A 22,901-nucleotide genomic window follows, 5' to 3' on the forward strand; every position below is an offset into this window, starting at 1 on the left:
GGGGCAATATACCATGACCTCGCTGCGCCGCCGCCCGCGTAAACCTTGCAGCTGCTGCATCGTGGTCCCCGATTTTACACACGCACACTCGTACCGTACACAAACAAACGGCGTTCTCCTTTTTCTTTCTTTCCCTCTCTGACCATCTCTCTTGCTCTCTCTCAGTATATGCCACTTTTTTATTTTACTTTTAATGGCGTCCGCTATCATTTGACCCGATCCCGTTTGTTTGCATGCTAAGCGCGTTCGTTGTTCTCGTCATCATTGACGCTGTCCCCGATCAGCGACCAAATTTTCAAATTTTTTAAGCCGGTAAGCGACTTACTGTACCGTACTTATATTATCTATTCTGCACCTGAGAATTTATCATCATGTCTACCAAACGTCAGTCAAAAGGCAAATCCAATGGTGTTTCTCGCAAAAAATCAAAATTAATTGAAGAAGATCCACCTGAATTAAGTGAGGAAGAACATGAAGATGACAAAAAATCATCTGATGAAGATGGCGATGATTTAACTACCGAAGAAAATGAATCTATTGTAAGTATAATTTTTTTTGTTCTACTATGTGAAACATGTTTTAAACACATTGATACTAACTTTCGCTTAGATTAATGATATGAAAACTATTCTATGGGAATACAATGAATATTCTTGTATAATGTACTACTAGTAATATAATTTTTTTTTACTTATATAGTGTTTGTAATTATTGTTTCAATGTTCACATTGAAAATTGTAATGATTTTTGGAATTAATTAGAATTTTAAAAGTATATTATAGTTAACATTTTAAAATACTGAACTTAACAGATGCATATTTTTGAAACTACTAAACGTATAAGTTTATAGGTAATATAGTTGAATTTATTCAAATTATTCTTTGCAAATTACTTTTAAATTTTATAAAAAGATCAAATTAATAAATAAAATATACATTTATCTATGATTTTGGGATGTTGTATAAATTTGGTAATTTTAGATATATCTAAGATTTCATGTTACAATATTTTATTTTGACTTGTTTGTCAATTCAATTCATAGTATTACCATATAATATAGGTAATAATAATATTATTTTTAAAATTCAATATTAGGGTCAAAGTGCAATAGTGATATATACCACAAAATGTTAAAATTATGTAATACAGCTTCAACTTGTTTTAAAAAATAAAAATATATAGCAATATTAATAGAAAAAAGTAGTTGAAGAATTTTTAATTATATATTAATACATCTAATCGATAACAATCCAACAGTTATTTAAAACTTCGAATGAAGACTTGTTGAACTAACATGGAACTTAAAATGTAATAATGCAAAACACAAATATTGCTATAATTCAATATAAAATTTAGTAGAATGTATTGCTAGTATACATTTAAATATTTTTTAATTAGAAAATGAATGGATTTATTAAAGTATTTGTAAGAATTTATTAAAAAAAATTTTGAAATAATTTTTATCAACTTAAATTATTATTTATTTTGATTTATTGTTCTTATTTGGATAGGCTACTATTGATCTCAGTCTTTTCACTTACAAATTGAAGTTATTTTTTTGATTCACAATTAAACAATTTTTCATTATTGTATTATTACTTGTAATATCACCCATTAGATTCTTAAGATAGTTCAATGTACAATATTATTTGATAAAATTTATAACTGAGCTATCACTTTATAGAATTAAATTTTTTATACATTTTATTTATTCTTATAGAGAGTTAAAGGACCAGATCATATAGGAATAATTCTAATAACTGGTGGTACTAATTGGGATTTAAATGGTCGTAAAACTGTACCAAAAGGATGCAAATCAATTGGACGTAATTTATATGAACCTCATGTGTTTGTTCCTCTTCAAAATACTCGTATCCGCCATGTGGTGAGTGGTTGTAACTCGGCGCATACTATTTTCATTACAGAAGAAGGAAAAGCATTGTCATTAGGTTAGTATTTATTATATATTAGGATACTTTTTGACTTGTAACATTTTTATAAAAACTTTTTATGTATCAATCAAAATTATCTATATAAATATAACAATATATGTCATCAATTATATTTATTTAAGGTCGTAATGAGAAAGGTCAACTTGGTGTAAAAGATTTACTGAGACGAGATCTACCTACCCCTATTGAAGGGTTACCTGATCATGCTATTGTCAATGCAGCTACTGGCCGTAGTCACACACTTCTTCTTACTGGTAAACTTTATTCATATAAATCATGATCTATTTTTCTACAATTTAAAACTATTATATTTAATATAATGTTAAATAAAAAGATAATTCATTTTATGATAAATGTTTATTATAAATTATCAGTTCTATAATAAATAAAAGATGGAACATTCTAACTTACAATTCTTATTAATTAAGATACAATAACCATTTTATTATAATTCTTCTTTAACAATTTATTTTTTTTTATTTCTTAAAAACTTTTTTAATTATTAAGATTTGTTAAAAAACATGTTTTATAAAAAAAAACTTATTAAAGATAGGTAAACAGTTTAAAATATCCCTTAAATCCAATATAAATTTTGAAATTTTTAGTGTTTTTAATATATTTTAAACCCTTAACAATCCTGATTAGATTGTAATCTAATAAGAAATAACAAAGCCCTTAAAATATCCTCTTGATGGGCTCATGGAATAATTATATGAATCAATTACCAAATAGCAAATAATATTAAATAAATTTAATTATTTTATTTCAAAATATTTGTACCCAATAATTTAAAAACTTAGAATTTTATCATTATGTATTCTAAAAACAATTGAATTTTATATATCTAGCATTCTATCTTTTAGAAATAACTTAGATATAATTAAAAATTGGCATTTAAGTGATTTTAATACTTGTAATGTATTGTTATATATTCAAAAATAATTGGTAACAGATCGTGGTGCAGTTTATAGTTGTGGTGATAACAAATATGGTCAGTGTGGCGTGAAGTCCAAAGAACCCATGATCACTACTGCATTAAAGGTCAGTGACATTAATTTTATAAAAAAATTCACTTATGTTGTATTTTTTTATTTTTTTTTTTCAGTTAAAAAGATTTTTTTCATATAATTTTAATCACAACATTTTATTTAAATATTTTTTTAGTATTTAACAAAACAAACATTAATTATTATGAATATTAATTTTACCAATTAAATGAAATTTTATATTAAAAAATAAGTTAATTTAGAATTCAATAGTACATTTTTAATTTTGGAAAATGTATTAAAACGATAAAAATATTTTTTATGCTTAATGCATATATAGAGCGATCAGCAAATTATATCTCAGGCAATATCTTCAAAAGTAAAATATAATATATATATTTTTTTTTAGAACTTGTGAATATTTTACAGGTAAAAATATATCCCCCTTTTATTTATTCAATTATATCGTTAGTTTGTTCAATAGAAACATGACTTGAAAGTAAAACATGAAATGTAACTTAATTACAAATAAAAAAAATAATAGCTTGATAACAACTTTTGAACCATTGTTTTAAAAGTTTAAGATTTTTATATTGTAGCAGATGTACTGTATATCATAAATGCATAAAGATAAAAATATTTTATTTTATTAAAGTATTAATTACTTCCATAATACTGGTTTAAAAGTTGTTAGTGGCTAGTAATTTTCTTATTTAATAGCCATCTAAATGTATGTTTACATTTAAAAAACTAGGGCTGATAAAATTTAAAGAGCGAAAAACTGGGATATGACTATTTTAGCTTCGATGCGAAGCTGAGAAGGTATTGGTTTTCCTATGATGTGTTTTTTGTCTGTTATCACTTTTTCTCAGCTCTCACCAAACGGATTTCTTTCAACAATACGTCAAAAGATCACAAATCGTATCTAGTCGAAGACATTACCCTTAAAAATTGAAAAAAATTCCCTCGTTCTCCGTAAATGGGGGAAACCTCCAAAAAAATTACAAATTTAAAAATCGCTAATTTTCGAAATAACTTTTTCAAAAATGAACATATCAATATAATTTTTTTTTTATATATAGATTCTTGATGTTATTACCTATCATTTGGTTAACTGTGCTGTTATATTGAAGTTTTCAATCTAAATTCAATCTATCAGGATAAATTATTTTTGTAGCGTACTTATCTGTTAGGCACTGTTATTAATTTAGCTTTGATCTTTTTTTATGTTAATTTAAGCGTGTAAGAGACTAATAAAATAATTATATTTTGTCATGTACTTTTGAAAATATTGCGTAAGACATAGTAATTGGATTACCGTGTGCAGTGTTTTAATATAATGTTGCACAAGAGAAAATAATTAAAATAACTAAATTCTACAATAACGATAATTAAGTTATCTAATATAATGTATTAAATTTATTCAAAAGATTTATTGGATATTATAATTGTTATTTACTGAGTAACTTAAATTTTTTTTAAGGTGATTGATTTTATAGTTAAATAAAAAATTTTTTTAAAAATTATTTAATACTATAAAAAAAATTAATATATTCTTTTTTCATTTCTATTTATTCAAAAAAAAAATTTTGGAAATTTAATCACTTTATTAGTTTTACCTTTATATAACTATAAAATTAACATTAAGTTACATTTTCCCTCCATCATTCAAACTTTTTTGAAAAAAGGTAATCTGTCACTTTTATTTATTTATTTTTAAACAATAACATTTGATCAAGTTACATGAACTTCTTTTAGATGCTCATCTGTTTAGAAAATTAAAAAAAATTATTTACTTAAAAATTTTAATTTTAAATTGTGAATTTTAGGTTAAATACAATGGTCCACCAATTGTCAAGGTTGGATGCGGTGCAGATTTCAGTATTTTACTTGATTGTAAAGGAACACTGTATTCATTTGGTTTACCTGAGTATGGACAACTTGGGCATAATACAACTGGTGAATACATTGAACGCGCAGGTGCAATTCAGTATGCTACTGTTAATCAACCTAAAGCTATTTTAACTTTTGTGGAAAAAAACAAAAATAAAGTAGAAATTTTGCCTAAGCCAGAAATAAGAGATTTTTCTTGTGGTACAAACCATACGGTAAATATTAAATTTAAATTATTTAATACTATCAAATAAATATTATCTGTAATTATCTGAGTGTCTCAGACCTAATTGGCAATGCTTGTTTCAACAATTATCATTTTGTTAAAAAAAATTTTTTTTTTTTTAATTTTAAAGTAGTTAATTTTTAATCTTTTTTACAAAAATATTAGGACAAGTACTCATCAATTTACAAACATTTTAATATAAAGAGCGAGTGTGGAACGTGGGTGTAGTATACAATAAAGATATATATCAGTACAAGTTCTACTGACCCATGCTGCATACACACTATATATTAAAATGCTTGTAACTCAATGTATACATATCCTAAAACTATTATCAAATATCAGTGAAATACCAATCAAAATATTTTGTAAGAACAAAAAAATAGCTATTTTAAAATTTAAAAAAATTATTTATTAAATTATATACTTTTATAATTATTATTATAGTATTTTAATTATTTATATATATAATTTTATTATTAATGATAAATAATATACAAATAGTTTAATAAGACAACAGTTATTTTTTTTAAAATTTCAATAAAATGATAACTGTATTATAAGTTACAAGCATTAGGTCTGAAACAAATTGTATTTCTTAATTTATGTGTTCTTTACAATTTTGATTTCTGTAAAAATTTAAGTAAACAATAACTTCTTTCTTTTTATTATGAATTATGAGTTTTTCACAATATTGTAACCTGAAATGTTAGTTTTTACATGATTTTTTCTTTTGATATTAGGTAGCCATTGATGATCGTAAAAAAGCCTACTCGTGGGGTTTTGGCGGTTATGGTCGATTGGGACATTCTGAACCTAAAGATGAAATGCAACCAAGACTTATTAAGTATTTTGATGTTCAAAGAAGTGGTATTAAATATGTTGCATGTGGTCCTGCTTTTAGCCTTGCAATTAATGAATTTGGTATGTAAATTTAATGTTGATGAGAAATTTATTTAATTATAACTACTATCTACATTGTATATTTCAATAGTTTCATATTATCTTAAATTTTAGGTGCTGTGTATTTGTTTGGTCAGATGAGTAGTAGAGGTGAAGCTAATATGTATCCTAAACCTGTACAAGACCTTCATGGTTGGAATGTACGCAGCATTGGTACATGTGGTATAGGTATGGTTGCAGCAGCTGATGATTCATGTATATCCTGGGGCTCTGGAAATAGCTCTGGTGAACTGGTAAATATAATTTTTTTTCAATAATGTTATCTTGAAAAAATTATTATTTCCAATTAGAAATGTAATTCAAATAATTAGTAAGAAAACCATGTCAACACAGTAAGATTCTAAGATTTAGAGGCTGATCAAAATTTTTAGAATTATTATAATAAATGAAAACTATGAACTAATAACTTTTTATGACTAAAATGAAATACATTTTAATAATTTTATTTTCAAAAATTGCTGCTTAACAATTTTTATAAAAATAATTTTTTAATGTAAAAATTTTATTTGGTTTAACTTGATTAGTTAATTTTATTTAATCTGTTCTTAAAAACATTTAAATGAATTCTATCTTGTAATTTTAGGGTCTAGGAGATTTAAAGAAATCTAGTGCAAAACCATGTGAAATGAAGAAACTTGATGGTGTTTATGTAGAGCATGTAACTTGTGGATCCTCACATACATTTTTACTGGCTCGTGACCAGTCAGAAGATGACAAGGACTCGATCGCTTCATTGCCAGAATATAAACCTATTGTGTCCTAACTTTACTGAAAAGGTAATAATAAAAAGGACAATGTTGTTTCTAATTTGTATTTAAAACCAAATGGTATTTGATATTTTTTTTTTTTTTTATATATATATACTATGTTTAATTTTTTCTACAATATTTGTTCCATTAGACTTAAGCTTTAATTTAAAGTAAGCAGAACATTGTCAATCAGAACTAAGTTCCTGCTCAATACAATTTTTACTGATCTGTTCTAATTTTTTTTTTTTTTTCATATTATCATTTATTAAAATGACAAGTATCCGTATTTATACTTATTAAATGATAAATTATTATTATAATAATTTTGTTTTAGTACTAAAAAATACCTTTTAATCCTACCTAAAACTATCCTTCACAGTTTCTGATTGACACAATTCCTGTACCTTTAATAATCTTCATCCTTGTATTAATAATGGAAAATTGTACAAAATGATTCTTATGGTGTTACATTGAATGTAAGCAATCCTCAAAGAAAAAAAAGATAATGATTTTATATTACTAAAAATTAAATTATAAATCTTAATTATTATTATCGATAAAATATCATTATCTAATTTTATTTGTTTAAAGTTAGTTGTACTCTACATAATACAATAAATATAACTTCAGGGATTCTTTATAATTGTTAGCATTTTGTGTAAAATGTTCTTATTTAAAAGGCCATTATTCTTGGTTAATCTTTTTTAATAAAAAAAAATCAATTAATTTTGTGTAAAATAGACTAAATTATTTAGTTGAAATTACTTATAACAGTGAAAAATTAACTTGCTCAACAATAATTTTTGTTAGCTTAAAAAATTAAAGGGAATTATAATTAATTATTCTATTTATATTTTTTTAGATTCTTATTAATGTAATTTTATTGTCATAACTCAAAATTAAAAAGTTTAAGCAATATCCTTTCAAACATCATATGATTATTTAGTGGATTATAAGTTTACTTTTTATGAAAAATATCTTAAAAACACATTTACAATAAATATCCATATATTTTATTGGTCAATACAAAATTATATAATAAATTAACAAAAACAAAAATGTTAAAAAACAATATAATTTAATTGTAAATTTCCTTTAAAAAATATCAATGCTTTTTTGTTAAACACATACAATTTAATGGAAATAAGAACCCGAGAAGTTTTTAATAAACAATATAAACAGACTATTAATACATAATTACAAAATGTAAAAATATTTACAAATAACATAGGAACAAAATACCCTAGTTTTATTTTGTTAAAATTTACTTTAGTCAAAAAAAAATATTGATTTTAATCCAAACTACAGTAAAAGTAATGTCAGGAACATTTAGTATTTTTAACATGATACATTTATTATTGTTTAGTTTGAAAAAAAATCATGATATTTACCTAATGGTATTATTGATAAATATATTATTGCACAAGAAATCATAAATAAGGAGGGAGAGTTGGCCAGTTATTATGTTGATAGGACTGTGGAGAAGCACCAGCATTTAACCAGTCATTGCTATCAGCCATTGTATACCATCCACTAACTCCCCCTTTGGCCATTTTTGGCCACTCGGGTCGGCTTCCACCAGGCCCAACCCATTCCTAGCTGAGACGTTGACGTTTATTTTGTGGACCAACCTGTTGTTGGAATTGTTGTTCATCTTGTTTAACTAATCGACACAGTTGAAGAAGTATTTGGCTTATATCTGATAACATGGCTAATGGAACTTCATCACCATAAGAAATATTTTTTAAACGACCATTTTCACGCAATACAGCTATTTGTTCACTAGAAAAATTTAAATTAAAACTAAATCAATATATAAAAAAAATTTAACTTACGTGTTTCCACTGTATAATGCTGTTTTAAGGAATTTGTAGAGCAAAGTTGAACACCTTTGAACAGAACAAGTAGGAAATAATGCTTGTACTAAATCTTGAATGGTTACCATAAGATCAGAGTACATATATGGCTTCGCATTAATACAATAGATTGTTTTGCCCTGTAAGGTAGCCCTTTGAATCTAAAAAAGAAATTAGATTAAAAATACAAAATGTTCATTTATTATTTATCAAAACAATAGGTATTTGGTATAGATTGATTAATTAGATATACCTTATAAGCAGCATTGCTAGAAGTATCAGTACCCCAAGACCGCTCAGGAATTTTTTTCAATTCCCATCCACGATTTGGATCTTGTGTAGGATGGGGTGGTGGTACTGGACTTGATGGTGGTGATGAAAGATCAATTATTTCTGAAGCTTGTGGCACTGAAGTATTTGGAGCAATATTTCTTAAAGTATTACGTTGCTGAGTATTTGATAATCGAGAATTCGGAACACCGACTGGTATGGGTTGACCATAAGATTGAGGATTTATTATTTGACCTTGTCCTCGTTGACTATTATAAAATTGACGTAATTGGTTATTAGTCGACATAACATTGTTGTTAACAATAGGATTATACATTGTTGTCATTTGTTGGTTCATTGGTGTGCTGGCATAAGATACAGAATTTCTGTAATTTATAAAAAAAATTTAGCTGTAGTCAAAAATATTTAAATTTTAACATATTCTTACCCAACTACTGGAGTAGTTGTATTAGAAACTCTAACTAATGGCGGTGGCTGAGTATTCATTGAACTATTATTTTGAATCAATGAATTATTCTATAAATCAAATAATAAGATAAGTTTAATAAAACACGATTAAATATAATTTCAAACCTACACTTATTAAATATTTTGTTAGTTATATTTTATCGTATGAATATTTTATTTTTTGAAATAAAATTTATTTCATTATATTTAGGTCTGTTATAAATTATACCAAAAAACTAGTTAGTATTTTTTTTTTTTAATTGTTCGAAAAATGATTAAGTATTAAATGTAATTGCCTTATTTATTGTTTTTATTAAATTTAATCCTAAATGCATTAACTTTATCATTTATCAATACAATATTTATACTTAAAATACTTCTTTATTATTATTTTTTTTTTTTTAGAAAATAAAGAAGACATGTACCACATTATAATAATGAACAGCTGCATTTTGATTTCTGGATACACCAGAATAGCCTCGTGTTGGCTGGTTTTGTGCACTATAAGAGTTTACCTACAAAAATATTATTTACTTATTGAAAATGAAGTAGAATGTACAATAATTAAAAAAAAAAATTGTTTGAAATAGTTCAAAAAACATGCTCAAAGAAAATCTAAAAAAAAAAATTGAACCAAAAATCTTAACCCAGAACCATCTGATTAGAATGACCAATAACCAATTTAATATTTAAAACCTAGACAGCAAACAAGTGAATAATGATTTACTTATCTAAAAAAAAAAAAAGCAACACATTTTTTGTTTTAGCATTTTTAAATAGATTTTATTTTATTTTATTGTAATAAATCGATAATATTACTATTATATTTTGATACGTATTAATTTATTTTTATGGCATGACTTAAATACTTTTAAAAAGCTAATACAAATTGAATTATAAAAGCAAACAAAGCAATCAAAGAAAAGTAAATACAAAATAATAATATTAATACTCACCAATTGATTATTAGCCCAACCATTTTGATAATTCCCATTTGCTATTGAAATATTTTGTTGAGTTACATTAGATGAAGTTATTGTATGTGCAAGTATATTATCTGGAGGAGTCACTTTATTGAGAGCTGGAGGAGGAGCTCTAACCCAAGCAGCTGGTGGATTAACATTTGTGGCTTTCTGATTGTTTAATAACTGAGTATCAACTACTTTGGCTGGCCAATACTCCTCAAAATTTGTATCTGGTGGAAAGTAATTTTTTATATCTTCTAAGCTAGTAACTATGCATGAATCACTTGCAAACAATTCATTTCTAATGCCTTGAACTTTGCAACAAAATTTTAAGTATGCTAAATTCCAATTTTCAAGTTTTTCTGCTCTTAATCTTAAATTATCAGTTTCGCCCTCAAAGTAGAAAAGTGGAACATACTTTTGATCATTTTTTATACAATATGGAACCACTGATTCATTATTAATTCGTATAAAACCACATTTTTCTCGACGCCCAGGTGTAATATTGCATAACAATTTTTTATAACAAACTTCTATGAATGCATAGAACTCTTCTACATCTTCTAAACGAACTATATAGTCTTTACCAGCATAAAAAGGATCTTTCCCATATGACTGATCACAATGTCTCTGGTTAATATCATTAAGCAACTTAGCTTCACACTCTGTTATAAAATGGCTCTTCACTGAAGTACAAGTATATATATCTGCATGCAAATAATTTAGATATTTGCTTAAAAGTTGACTTTCAGCAATTCTCACAGATACAAATTTCAACTGTTCATTATCAATGACTCGTATAATGTATGGGACATTGCATGAACCAATTGTTTTCCAACCAAACCTACCTATATAACAATAATATACAAATAACATAAAAATGTAAGGCTCGCAATATTGGAAATCTATTATCTGTACCTTTAATGCTTTGATCATCTTCACTACAAGAATCCTTTATACTTTCTTTAACAGTGGCTACTGGTATGTTTGTAATAGGAACTGGTCTACCAGCCCTATTTATGTATACATTATTAGGTGTTGCAGCAGGTCTCAAAGAAGCTGCTGCAGCAGTCTTTTGCATATTTTCTTTGATTTTAAGAGCCATAGCATTAATTTCAGGATCATCTCGTTCATTTTTAATACAAATTCCTATAATTAACAATTTTATATTTAACAGACATGTAGCTACATAAGGTATTAAATTTATACTGGTTCATTCAGGTATTGCTTAAATACAGCATAATTTAATTAGACAATGTTTTAAGATTTGTTGTATATTATAGTACAATGTGCAGTATAGTTATGTAAAGTTGTAATTAATTGTGGTTTTTAAATATTGTATGACAGCATGATGAAAAATTTTATAAGAGAATAAATTAAAAAAATCTAAATATACACTACCCTTTAAGAGTAATGTAGTAATAAAGAAATCCATATTTTTCATTGAGCAAATTGTGTAAAAATTAATCTAGCTACATGGCTAATTTTAAACAAACTATCAAATTACACATTCAATTTTTATAGTTATTATGAATATAATATAGCTTATAGTTACTATATACATACGATATTAATTCATATTAGGCCTTAAAAATGTCAATTTTGAAAAATATTCAAACCTGAATATTTTGAAAAACTATTTTCATAATTACCAAAATTTTCCATGAGAAATTAAATAACAACTAAACAGAATCCGAAATTTTAATGAAGAATAATGTATTACGAACTTTCTTATGAAGAAAAACTCAAAATATAGTAGTAGTATGACTTCTCTTTCCTAAGTATAAAAATTAGTTTGTAACTTTTTTATTCATTTTTTAACAAATATAAATATTAGTAAAATACAAAATGTTTTTACTAATTTTCCCTCCAAAAGATTTCACAATAGTCCTTACACAGACAAAAAATTTATCATCACAAATATTTTCGTACATTTTTATAAATTTCAAATATTTATGTAAATTAAAAATTTTAATTTAAAAATGAACTATTCGTGTATAAAATAGACATAATATCTTTTCCTTAATTTTTTATCTAACAGAGAAACGAGATAAATTTTACTTTGTGTAAAAAAAATAAGAGATTAATAAAATGAATAAATCCTAGATATAAATTTTGGTTAAATGAAAGTAGTACAACAAGCACAAAAATAACGTAATAAGTGTATCCCATAAATATAAAATACTAAAATTACTTATTTGCGGTAAAAGAACACCATGTATTTTATTTTATTTTTGTTTAAATTTAATTAAAAAAAAACTATTTTGTTATAAAAGTAATTTTTCAAGAAAATACATTTAAAAAAAATGTTAATAATGATCGCCTATTTTAAACACAATGTATCTAAATTATTTATTAAATTCATACTATAATTTCTATTTAATAATTATTTAAATTTCATTGTTAATAATAGCTACAAATATTAATATTATTAATTAATAAAATTCGATTATAACATTTATTCATTTATCCTTAATTTTTTTTTAATTAAAATATATAATTTATATTTTACTTGTATTATACCTAATAACAAATTATTTGGAATAATTTATTAATCATTATTATATATTAATCATTTTTTTTAAACTTAATTTATAAATTATAATATATTTTTAGATTTAAATATATATTTAATAGTATTTGGCGTTAGAAACATCCTTACTAAAACCAAAATTTGTTTTCAACGATTAAGTCAATGATAAAAAAAAATGAATTCTTATCTTTTATAATCTGAAACCTCTTTATTTAAAATTTATGCTTAGTTATCTATTCTGTTCGTTACTTTTTATAATAAAGGAGACGAAGGTGGATAAATCTAAACAGCTTAACTCAATAATTTATACCCCTGATACCTGTGCATAGTATCATTGCGTTTGCTGAACTGTATGGGCCGCATATTATTTAATTTCGGTGAATAAAAAATAACAGTATATTGTTAAATCAAATTAATATTAGATAATTATATTTATTTTTTTTAAAAATTAAAAAATCTTCGGAACACATGTTTTAAGAGTTTAGCTTAAAGTTTTAAAAATAATACATCTAACTAATAAAAATAAGCCATAAATAATTAAGATAAAAAAACGAAATTAGTTAAGTATTATTTAATTACATATTGTATGTTATTTAAAACCTAATAGTCTGTAAAGTAATTAATTAATTAATGTAGATATTTTTCTTAATGTATAACACATCAAAATAGTAATTATAATTAACCTGAAAAAATCATGAAATATTGTTTTAACCTACAGACTAAGCAATGTAAAATATCAAATTAATGAGAAAGCAATAATTGATATAGTTTGCTAGCCAAAAAAATTTGTTTCTTAAAGGAAATTTATTAGATGTCGTTAGTAACATACATTTTTATCCTGATAATTTTTTTTTATTAAATCAAAAAAACATAATTAAATAAAATGTATATAATTATTTATTCCGTTGTAAAATTTCCCACAAGAATTACCAAATGGTAATATTTTGAACAATTTTTGAAAAGTGCGTATATACTGTTCTCTTTTTATTAGTAGTTAGTTTATTAGTATTATATTTATTGATAATTTTTTAATTAAAAATATTATATTGATTCCTATAATAGAAAAAAATTAATAATCAAAAGGTGTAAAATTTCAGTGCAATGGTGAACACAACTAGGATTGGTTAATCCAGCACCTGGAGGTAGGCAATAGACTTCATTTCTAGCTTCTAAATAGTCTTTATCTAATCCCATGTAATTGTCAATAAAAAGATTGATTACGTCAAAAAAAAGTAACCATTGAACAACAAAACATTTATTCTATTAGTGACAACTAAAATTATCAAACTAACTAGACTATCGTTGTCTGGATTCTAATCTATATATATATTCCGTGAAATGAATTCTTATTTAAATAAAAGTTCGCCAAATTATTTAGGACATGCGATTTCAAATACCAAAATTATAAGTATGCATAGCAGCATACTAGAATTAATAGTTTTATCTTCTAATAATTGATTAATAAGATATTAATAACATTTAATCAGTATAATTTTACAACATTTTATTGAGGTTATTCAATAACTATATTCAAAAAACTCGAATAATATAAAAGTATCTTTTTCAATCGTTTCTTGTAGTACTAAAATTTTACACGTTTAAATACTTTGAGTGTCTCAATAAAATAACATGACCACTAATATTCATAATGTTTTGTATTAATTTTATATTTAATAGAAATTAATTTAAGAGGAGGTATCCCTTTAGTTACAGATTTAAATATACAATAGTATTGAGCAACATAACGTAATTACTAGATTCAGGTTATGGAGGTGGTCAAAGGGAACTATAGCACCAACTCTTGATCTTAATATGACAAAATTCCATTAAAAATTAAAAAAGTGTTGAGTGGTAAATTAATAAGAGAACACTTAGGACTAGAATCAATAATTTGAATAATTGTCTCCAATAAACTAATATAGTGGTTATTGCAAAAATCCTACTTTAAATTTAAATCAATAAAAAAAGTAATCTACAATGTATAAATTCTAATACTTTAATAAAAATTTTATTTTCTCAAAATTATTTACAAATAACGTCATTTCAGGTGTAAGATACAGGTACACTATATTTAACTACATTTATGAGCAATAATAATATTCTATTTTTGAATGACATCACTAAACAAATTATTACGAATAACTGATACCAATTTTAATAATTTATTTTTCGAAATATCATCCTATTACAGTAATATAATAAATAGTATTTTCAAAAAACATTTGTATGAGTCAAAATTTCGAGTAAATTATCAATATGAAACCATTTTGATACATACATTATTCTCAAAAAAAAAAAAAAATTAATATTAATGAAAAATTTAGTTTGATAAATTAATTATTATTGATAATTTAAAAATTCAATTTAAAGAAAACATTAATTTGACGAAAACATTTTTATATTTCACATCAATATGCATTATGAGTAAATAATTCTTCGAGTCTTTTGCATAAAACATGTTATTAAACAAACATAATTATAAATTAAACTCAAAAAATCTACAAGTACCTTTTTAAAAATATGAATGAAAATATTAATTTTTTATTTTGTAACATATAAATAATTTTGTAAAATATAATATTTTAATAATAAAATTAAATATTTTCCGTTATTGAGGAACATGCCCTTATTACCCCAACAAAGTAACGTAATCAGGAGACAAGGGGTCAATACTCCCATTGAAAGCAGTATTCATTTCTAACATGAAGTGTTGAGTTAAAAAAAAAGTTCCAAAATATGGATTTTTGTAACTTTTTTAGTATGCCTACGTAAATAACGTATTAATGAAATTATAAAAAAATACGGATTAAAGAGGTTTGCCAAATGTTACAAGTTTTTTTTAATTAAATAGGTCATACACATAAAAATTTGAAAAAAAAAAAATTTATATCGCAACAAAAATTATGTTTACTAGTTAATCAAGTTAACAAGCACATAAAAGGTTTAATACCACATTAAGTTAATGTTGGTCGAATATAATATTAAGAATCTTATTAACCAAATAACTTAACAGTTTTCGAAAGTCAACAAATAATTCTTATCTTAATACATTTAAATTATAACTTTCTATGTCTAATTTGAAATGTAGTAATTGATTATTTTTGTATTTATATGTATATCATTACATCCTGGGTGTTTAACCCAAAAGTATCGTAACTGAAAAACAAATAAGTCATTAATAAAACAAACTATTGTTTTCCATTAAAATAAAAATTCACACAAGAGTTGTTGTGAATTATTTTCAAATATTATAAAAATTTAGACAACCTAACTTATATATTCAATTATGAAAAATCAATTATTCCAGGAATGTTTTAATACAATTAGTTAATATGAATTTATATTCATTGACATGTATAAAACGATAACGATAACAGTTATTAATCCTTATCATTAACACGAATGACAGTTTTGAAGTATTGTTGTAAATACAGTAGAAATACTGACAAGAAATAACAATCGTCACTTAGTGTAATTTATACATTAAGCCCATACGGTACTATTTTTACACTAATCAATTATTTGGTAAAATTAAAAATAAAGTAAGTAATAATATTTACCTTCATTTGCCGGTACACTGACAACGGCTGTCATGTTAATGATTTATGAAAATAAAATCTATATAACTATTATTTAAACAACCAATTTATGCTGGCTTTTTCAAAGAAAACCATGTATTTAACACTATTTTTTGTAAATTTTTTCATTAAGAAATTAAAAAAATGTTTCATTTAAAGTAACACGTGTAAATTAAAAAAAAAATTTATGTTCATCCAACAATTATCAAAAATTTCGACATTGAGAGATTGGTGATTACAGCAACGAGTTAAAACGCGCGAAGCGATAACAACTATGACAAGGATAGGTCGGACCTTCGGTGAGTGAGCGTTCAAAATTCCCAACAAAGAGGAGACCAGTACGTAGCCTCTAAACGAGGTACATAGCAGCTCTACCCCCCGTACACCGCCTGCCGTATTTCCCATGGCCATACGACAGCGGCGGAGCGAACAACCAATCGCATCGCGTCGTCTCCCATTAACATGAAAAACCCATTAAGCGACGACCCCGGAGGTACGTACCTCGATAGAGGCTATCGTAGCCTGAACGCTCATAGTTCAAGGTTTTTGTCCCTACCAATACCACATAACTGTACACAGTGCAATTCCCCCACTATCAAATCACACTCAACATATCACCCACCAACGCAAAAATGTGACAGGCGAACTGGAACACTAGCGCTCCCTTTGTTCCCTCCACAGTTCTACCCTACCCGTATCCCATCTGTTGGTTGATGTATTCTAAGAAGACTATTGTATATTTCTGTGCCTAAAAATATGTTAATAAAACATTTTCACTCTCCCCCAGACTGCATATCGGTATCATTACACTCACCATTAGTACTAGGTATTTCGTTGAATGCGTGCTCATACCCACTTTCACTAATAACAGGATGCTATGTGTTAGTTGGCATGTCTGATTTTTAACTCACCATAAAAGTACAATTTATCTGTTTATAAATTATCTATAACGTAACAACTGTTGCCACATGTTAACAAATATTTTTCGCTCAATTTTAAAATAAAAATAATGTAATATGAAATACAAATTGTATACATTATTTATAAAAATAAAAATTTTTCTACGCAAATAAATAACTAATTTTATGTTAAAATTTTTATTTGATAGATATTTATATAAGGTTTTTAAATTAAATGTTTTTGGCAAATAAATTAACTTAAAAAATAAAAAAAGAAATAGATTAGTTTTTTAACTTTTTAGCTAATTTAATTAAAATTAATTTATATATATATATATATGTATATTTAACAAAGATGTTAATAGTAATTAATGAAGAGTTTCAATCCTAAAATGTTTCACAGTTTTAATTTTTTTTATATTTAATTATAAAATAAAATGAAGTTAACTTTAAAACATAGAGTAGAGTTAAAATATTTCTTAAATTACTTATTTATTATTTAATTATCTACTAATTTATTTCATGTTGATAGATGATATTTTGCTGCATTTGTTATTTCATTGTAATTTAGTGTAGTTTAGTTGTAATTTACAGTCAATCGTGTTATATATTTACACAGTAATTTAAAATACACAAAACAAAAAAAAACGTAGTGATTAATAAAAATTTATTTTATACACATAGAATTTCATTTTCCTTATTTTTATTTTGAATATTATAATTTGGTTACCAAACAAATATTGTTGTTGCTGGTCCTGTAATGATTTTATGTATTACCAACAAGTATTGGATACCACCTAGTTGCATGATTTAGTTTGCTATATTCTTTTATTTAATTATTAAGTTATTTACTTAAGAGAAAGTTGTACAAAAATATCGTATGAAGTCTATCACAGAATTAAGATATAAAATGTATGATTTTTCAACATGAATAATGTAAGTGGTTTTGAAATAAATATACATCGATCAAATGAACTAATAAATTTTATGACTCAAGACCTTTTAGTAAAAATTAGAGTTATATTTTTCTTTAGCCAATTATTGGTGATGTCACCCATATACCCAATGATGTCTATATGAAGGCACTAATACATCATGATACCAGATGAGCCCACTATTTCATAAAATTCAATTTTTTAAGTAATTTTAGCCAATAGAAACAATTTTTTGCATTTGTATATACAATAGACATATCCCTAATAACCTTTCCAGGAGTTATAAAAAAATAATCTTTTTTGCTACATTTTAGTATAAAATAATTTGTTTTTTGCATCTCTTGAAAAGTTTTTTAACGGTGGGCCTAACTAGTTATTGTCTAGTGATTTCAGTTAAAAAAGTCAATTTTGTTATTGTATAAAAATAAAGCATAACAGAATTTTATTGTATATTTTATTAATCATATTAAAATAATTTTCTATTTCACAGTGTTATACTAACAAACAAACTTTTTCAAGTTAAATTATGACTGTAACTAGTAATTTGAAAGCTTTAAAATTTGTTATATTGTATATTATTAGTTTTAATAGTAATAATGACTATGTCACATAAATATCTATGAAAGAAATATTTGAAATAACATAGTTTTATCTTAGAAATAGTTATATCCTAATAGTTTTTTATAATCATTTTAATGGCCTTGACTATAAATAAAACTATAAATATTAAACTATTCATACAGGTAAACCCCTTTGTTACGTATGTTTTCTATTTTCAGTTTTTCGATAAAAGACAAATCACAATAGAATTATCATTTCAACCTTGTCTTCCTTAAAAGTTTATGGAGTTTATTTAACTACAGATCACATTATTTATTACCATAAGATTTTGGAGTTAGAGTCCTCATTATTTTTGATATATTTTAGTTTCGTGTATTTCTTGATTTATTAGGTATTAATTACTTTTTAAATTCATGCCTTATAGCTTATAAAAGTCAAAATTTTTTAATGGTTACACATAATTTTAACTAGATTATTAAATAGGAAATGATTTAATTAAAAAAGTGATTAGTTAATAACAACTTTTGGCCTTATACTTCGAATGTTATTAACACTTTTATACCTAAACGAGGAAAGCGTTGCGGTCGAGAAATATCTAATGATAAAAGTAGTTACACCCATGACTCTCCTATAACCAACATCATTAAATCTTTACAACTTCCAAAGTACTGGTTCAAAAGTTGTTATTCAACAGTTATTTTTCAAATTAAATCATTTTTTATAAACTAGTTAAAAATATATGTTATCATTAAACTAAATAATGTTGTTACTTTGTATCAAATTGAAAAGAGTGCTCTAGCGAATATGTTAACAACCAGTACCGGTGCTTGGTACATAGTATTTTCCAAAACTTTTTTCAAATTTTTGCACATTAATCTTATTGATCAAGATAAAAAAACAAACATGAAAGACTAAAAAATTTTTTTTTGTATAAAAATTTAATTTTAAGTAGCTCATTATATTTATTACTTTATATTGAATACCATTGTTAATTTACATTTATTTTTGAGCTAAAGACGTTTTTATAAAATATACACCATGCAGTGTCGAAAGGTGCAAGGGATCAATATAATAATTAATAAATGGAAATCGATTAATATGTATTTAAAATAAAAAACAGAACAATTTTCTTAACTTAATTATTACTAGTGATTAGCATTTTCGAATATTTTTTGAATGACTATCCAATAGTTTGAATAGTTACTATTCAATATTTCCCATCGCTAATTATTACTATTATAAAGAAATCTATCTATTTAGTGTTGAAAGAACCACTATGTATTATTCACATAATACATAAATATAATATTACAATTATTAATAGAAGTGTTCGCAAAAAAATTTAATAGAGACAATTTTTTTTTTTTTTTTAATTTTATTTTATTATTCTCTTAAAAGACCTAGTGTTGAAGGGGGATGACTGGTATTCTTTGCCAGGGAGATGTGCTTATTTGGAGATGTCACTATAGGTGCAATAGGATGTTGAACTCACTCAGGTAACAAATTAGCTCTCCAAAAAAAAACAAAAAAATTATGTATGTTGTCATTTACACGTAGTGTTTTTTAGGGTAAGAAGAAAATAGAATTAGCATCTTTAAAAATGTTATTCAAATAGGTGCCTATGAGCCTCATAGAAAAAAAAAATTATAAATAAAAGTGTAGCTTTATACATTATTTATAAAATTAAGTGTCTCTATACAATTAATAAACAAAAAAAACCAACGTCATTAATCTATAAAAAAATAATGCTCTTAATCTTGGCATTCAAAATATAATTTAATAAAAATAAAAATGTTTAACCATTTAATAAAAAAAAAATTTATTTTGCAAAATGTTATAATACATAAGTTATAAAAATTTACCAAGCAAAAAGTGAAAAGGGCAACTGCCCCTCCTCACTGCGGCGCCTATATTTATAAAAACTAATAATTATAACTTATTGTATACTGATAAAACTGTGAAATCAGAGGATCAATTAAGTTGTTTGTTTAATAAAATCCAGTTTTATTTTAAGCGTCGTAACATGTATATAACTTCACAATTTCGCAGATAGCGATTTTCAACACAATAATTAGATAAGATAACACAAATAAATGCGTAGAAGGTAGTAGAATTATTTTTAAATTTAATTTTATTAATAATAAATCTTGTGAAAGAACCAAAAAAAAAAAATTATATCAAAATGCAATACAAAAATAATAAATAAGAATTTTGTCATATAAAAACCACAAAACAGCTAGAAATAAACATTTTTTTTAATCGCCAAAAAACACGTTTAAATATTATATTTGAAATAGTCGTAACATGAACTGAACATCTATAACACTGTGCTAAATTATATATTTCAAACAACAAAAATAAGTAAATGCTATAAGTTCCGAGCCATGTTAATTTCTATGACTTCTTGTGACCAGTTCGAAATTTAGGATGGCCTACATGCTCTTCTATTATGCTCTTTGAACTTATTTTATTTGCTTAAAATAAGTAAAAAATGTTTTTGGTAGCTTGTAAGTCACCGTAAATTACATAATTGAATTTTGGGATTTTAAATTATTTCAATAACAAAAGTAGTTGTTTTCTATGGTACACAAAAAAATATCACTTATTTTATTAAGGTTTAATATCTGTTTTTTTAAATATTTTAACTGGCATAAGATCCCATAGAAAACTTTTATTTATTTTGATACTTTAGCATTTGGAAGACAGATTATGACATGATTTTTTTAAATATTTCACCAATTAAAGAAGGTGTTAATTAATATACAGTTTAATCCTGAGGAAACAGTGATATAACCAGGTAGCCACATGGTTTACGTCCCCATTGATCGTACTGCTTATCTCTAGAATAAAATAAAGAAAAACAAGTATAGATAATAACCGACAATGATTATAATAATTATTATAAGAAACGCTTCGATGCAATCTGTCGATAGTATTTAATATTAAGAAATTGGTGGACTGCCATTTGCACATAGAAAATAGGTCGTCGGTAGAAATTTTTTTTTTTGAATTTCTAGAACATAAAATAAGCTTTATTTTAACATATATTAAAAAGACACAGATTTTCAAAAGTTAAGTTGAAAAAGTTCTACATATTACACAGATTTTCAAAAATTCAAAAAAACCTTTTCTTAACTTTAAAAAGGCAAAATAATCAAAATAAGTATAAATTTATATTTAATGTAAGTTAGATTTACGTATATTTTATATTTATTGGTAAACTCATTACCATGGCAAACCCTTATAAGATATTTTTAAATTTTAAACAAAAAATAACATATAGTAAAACACAAAAATAGCATGTTTTATAACTACGGCAGCTATTTGCATAAAGAAAATAGGTCGTCGGGACAAATTTTTTCATTTTAATTTATAGTACGTAACATAAGCTTTAATTTAACATATATTTAAAAGACATAGTATTTTGAAAACATTTTTAAAGGTTAAGTTGAAAAATTTGACATTTTTTAAAAAGTTGCTATTTTTAATCCCCCCGTAAGTAGGGTAAGTGTAAGTTTTCAATAAAATTATATCAAATGAAAGGGAAATATCTAAGGTTTCAATTTAAAATAATTATTTTGATTCGTTCATTTTTCAATAAGTTCTGGTAATTTTTTGGGTGATTTTTATAATTAATTCTTTTCAAATTATTATTGATTTTTATTTTTAATATGTTAGAAGTAATTATTTTTAACCTACTTTTTTTCGTTCTTTAAAGTGAAAGTTTATAATAAAAAAAATTAAATTGTTAAGATTAATATGCAATCAGCAAATTTTATAATTACTATTTATAGCAAATTTATCAGAAAAGCTCTATTTTTTTTTGCATTTTTATCGTAATAGATCACTTAAATATAAATCATAGTAATCATTTATATTTAACTTTTGGCGTTTAAAAAGATTCTACAATTGAAATATGCAGAACTTAATTAATTTCAATAATTTACTTTAACTAAAAGAATCAATCAAAAAAAAGTTGTTGAAAAGATTTACTCAATTGAGCTTAATTTAAAATTTGATTATAACTGTAAAAATCCATCATTAAATTCAGATGAAACTAAAAATCA

The 22,901-nt window shown here is 24.4% G+C and overlaps 2 protein-coding genes across 4 annotated transcripts; one reads left to right on the forward strand and one right to left on the reverse strand.

Moving 5' to 3' along the window:
* On the forward strand, positions 1-10,189 carry LOC126896931 (protein RCC2 homolog). Of its 2 annotated transcripts, none has more exons than XM_050670127.1 (9): positions 1-539; positions 1,721-1,949; positions 2,075-2,206; positions 2,905-2,993; positions 4,768-5,046; positions 5,801-5,981; positions 6,075-6,253; positions 6,604-6,796; positions 6,921-7,255. In XM_050670127.1, exons 1-8 carry the CDS (start codon positions 372-374, stop codon positions 6,781-6,783), a joined length of 1,437 nt encoding a protein of 478 aa, XP_050526084.1. In that variant the 5' UTR covers positions 1-371; the 3' UTR covers positions 6,784-6,796; positions 6,921-7,255. The 2 variants fall into 2 exon arrangements, with proteins under 2 accessions (XP_050526084.1, XP_050526083.1); XM_050670126.1 differs by lacking the exon at positions 6,921-7,255 and adding an exon at positions 9,769-10,189 and having other exon boundaries at positions 3-539.
* Positions 7,760-16,775, reverse strand: LOC126896918 (uncharacterized). 2 transcript variants are annotated; one of them, XM_050670109.1, is made up of 8 exons: positions 16,422-16,775; positions 11,247-11,477; positions 10,320-11,176; positions 9,789-9,878; positions 9,344-9,432; positions 8,879-9,281; positions 8,605-8,786; positions 7,760-8,551 (listed from the first exon to the last, which is right to left on the reverse strand). In XM_050670109.1, the coding sequence occupies exons 1-8, from the start codon at positions 16,453-16,455 to the stop codon at positions 8,365-8,367; spliced, it is 2,073 nt and encodes a 690-aa protein (XP_050526066.1). In that variant the 5' UTR covers positions 16,456-16,775; the 3' UTR covers positions 7,760-8,364. The 2 variants fall into 2 exon arrangements, with proteins under 2 accessions (XP_050526066.1, XP_050526068.1); XM_050670111.1 differs by lacking the exon at positions 9,789-9,878 and having other exon boundaries at positions 16,422-16,774.
* Positions 16,776-22,901: the final 6,126 nt, after the last annotated feature.

Source organism: Daktulosphaira vitifoliae, unplaced genomic scaffold (assembly GCF_025091365.1).
Source record: "Daktulosphaira vitifoliae isolate Bord-2020 unplaced genomic scaffold, ASM2509136v1 Scaffold_1, whole genome shotgun sequence".
Lineage (NCBI taxonomy): Eukaryota > Metazoa > Arthropoda > Insecta > Hemiptera > Phylloxeridae > Daktulosphaira > Daktulosphaira vitifoliae.

Bases quoted from the DNA above. Each gene is read 5' to 3' on its own strand.
- LOC126896918 (XM_050670109.1), bottom strand. From the start codon at position 16,455: ATGACAGCCGTTGTCAGTGTACCGGCAAATGAAG. The intron at 9,879-10,319 runs GTGAGTATTAAT...ATATTTTTGTAG, and splicing joins GTTGGGCTAATAATCAATTG to GTAAACTCTTATAGTGCACA. The intron at 9,433-9,788 runs GTACATGTCTTC...TTTGATTTATAG, and splicing joins CTGTTCATTATTATAATGTG to AATAATTCATTGATTCAAAA.
- LOC126896931 (XM_050670127.1), top strand. From the start codon at position 372: ATGTCTACCAAACGTCAGTCAAAAGGCAAATCCAATGGTGTTTCTCGC. The intron at 540-1,720 runs GTAAGTATAATT...TTATTCTTATAG, and splicing joins CCGAAGAAAATGAATCTATT to AGAGTTAAAGGACCAGATCA. The intron at 5,982-6,074 runs GTATGTAAATTT...CTTAAATTTTAG, and splicing joins CCTTGCAATTAATGAATTTG to GTGCTGTGTATTTGTTTGGT.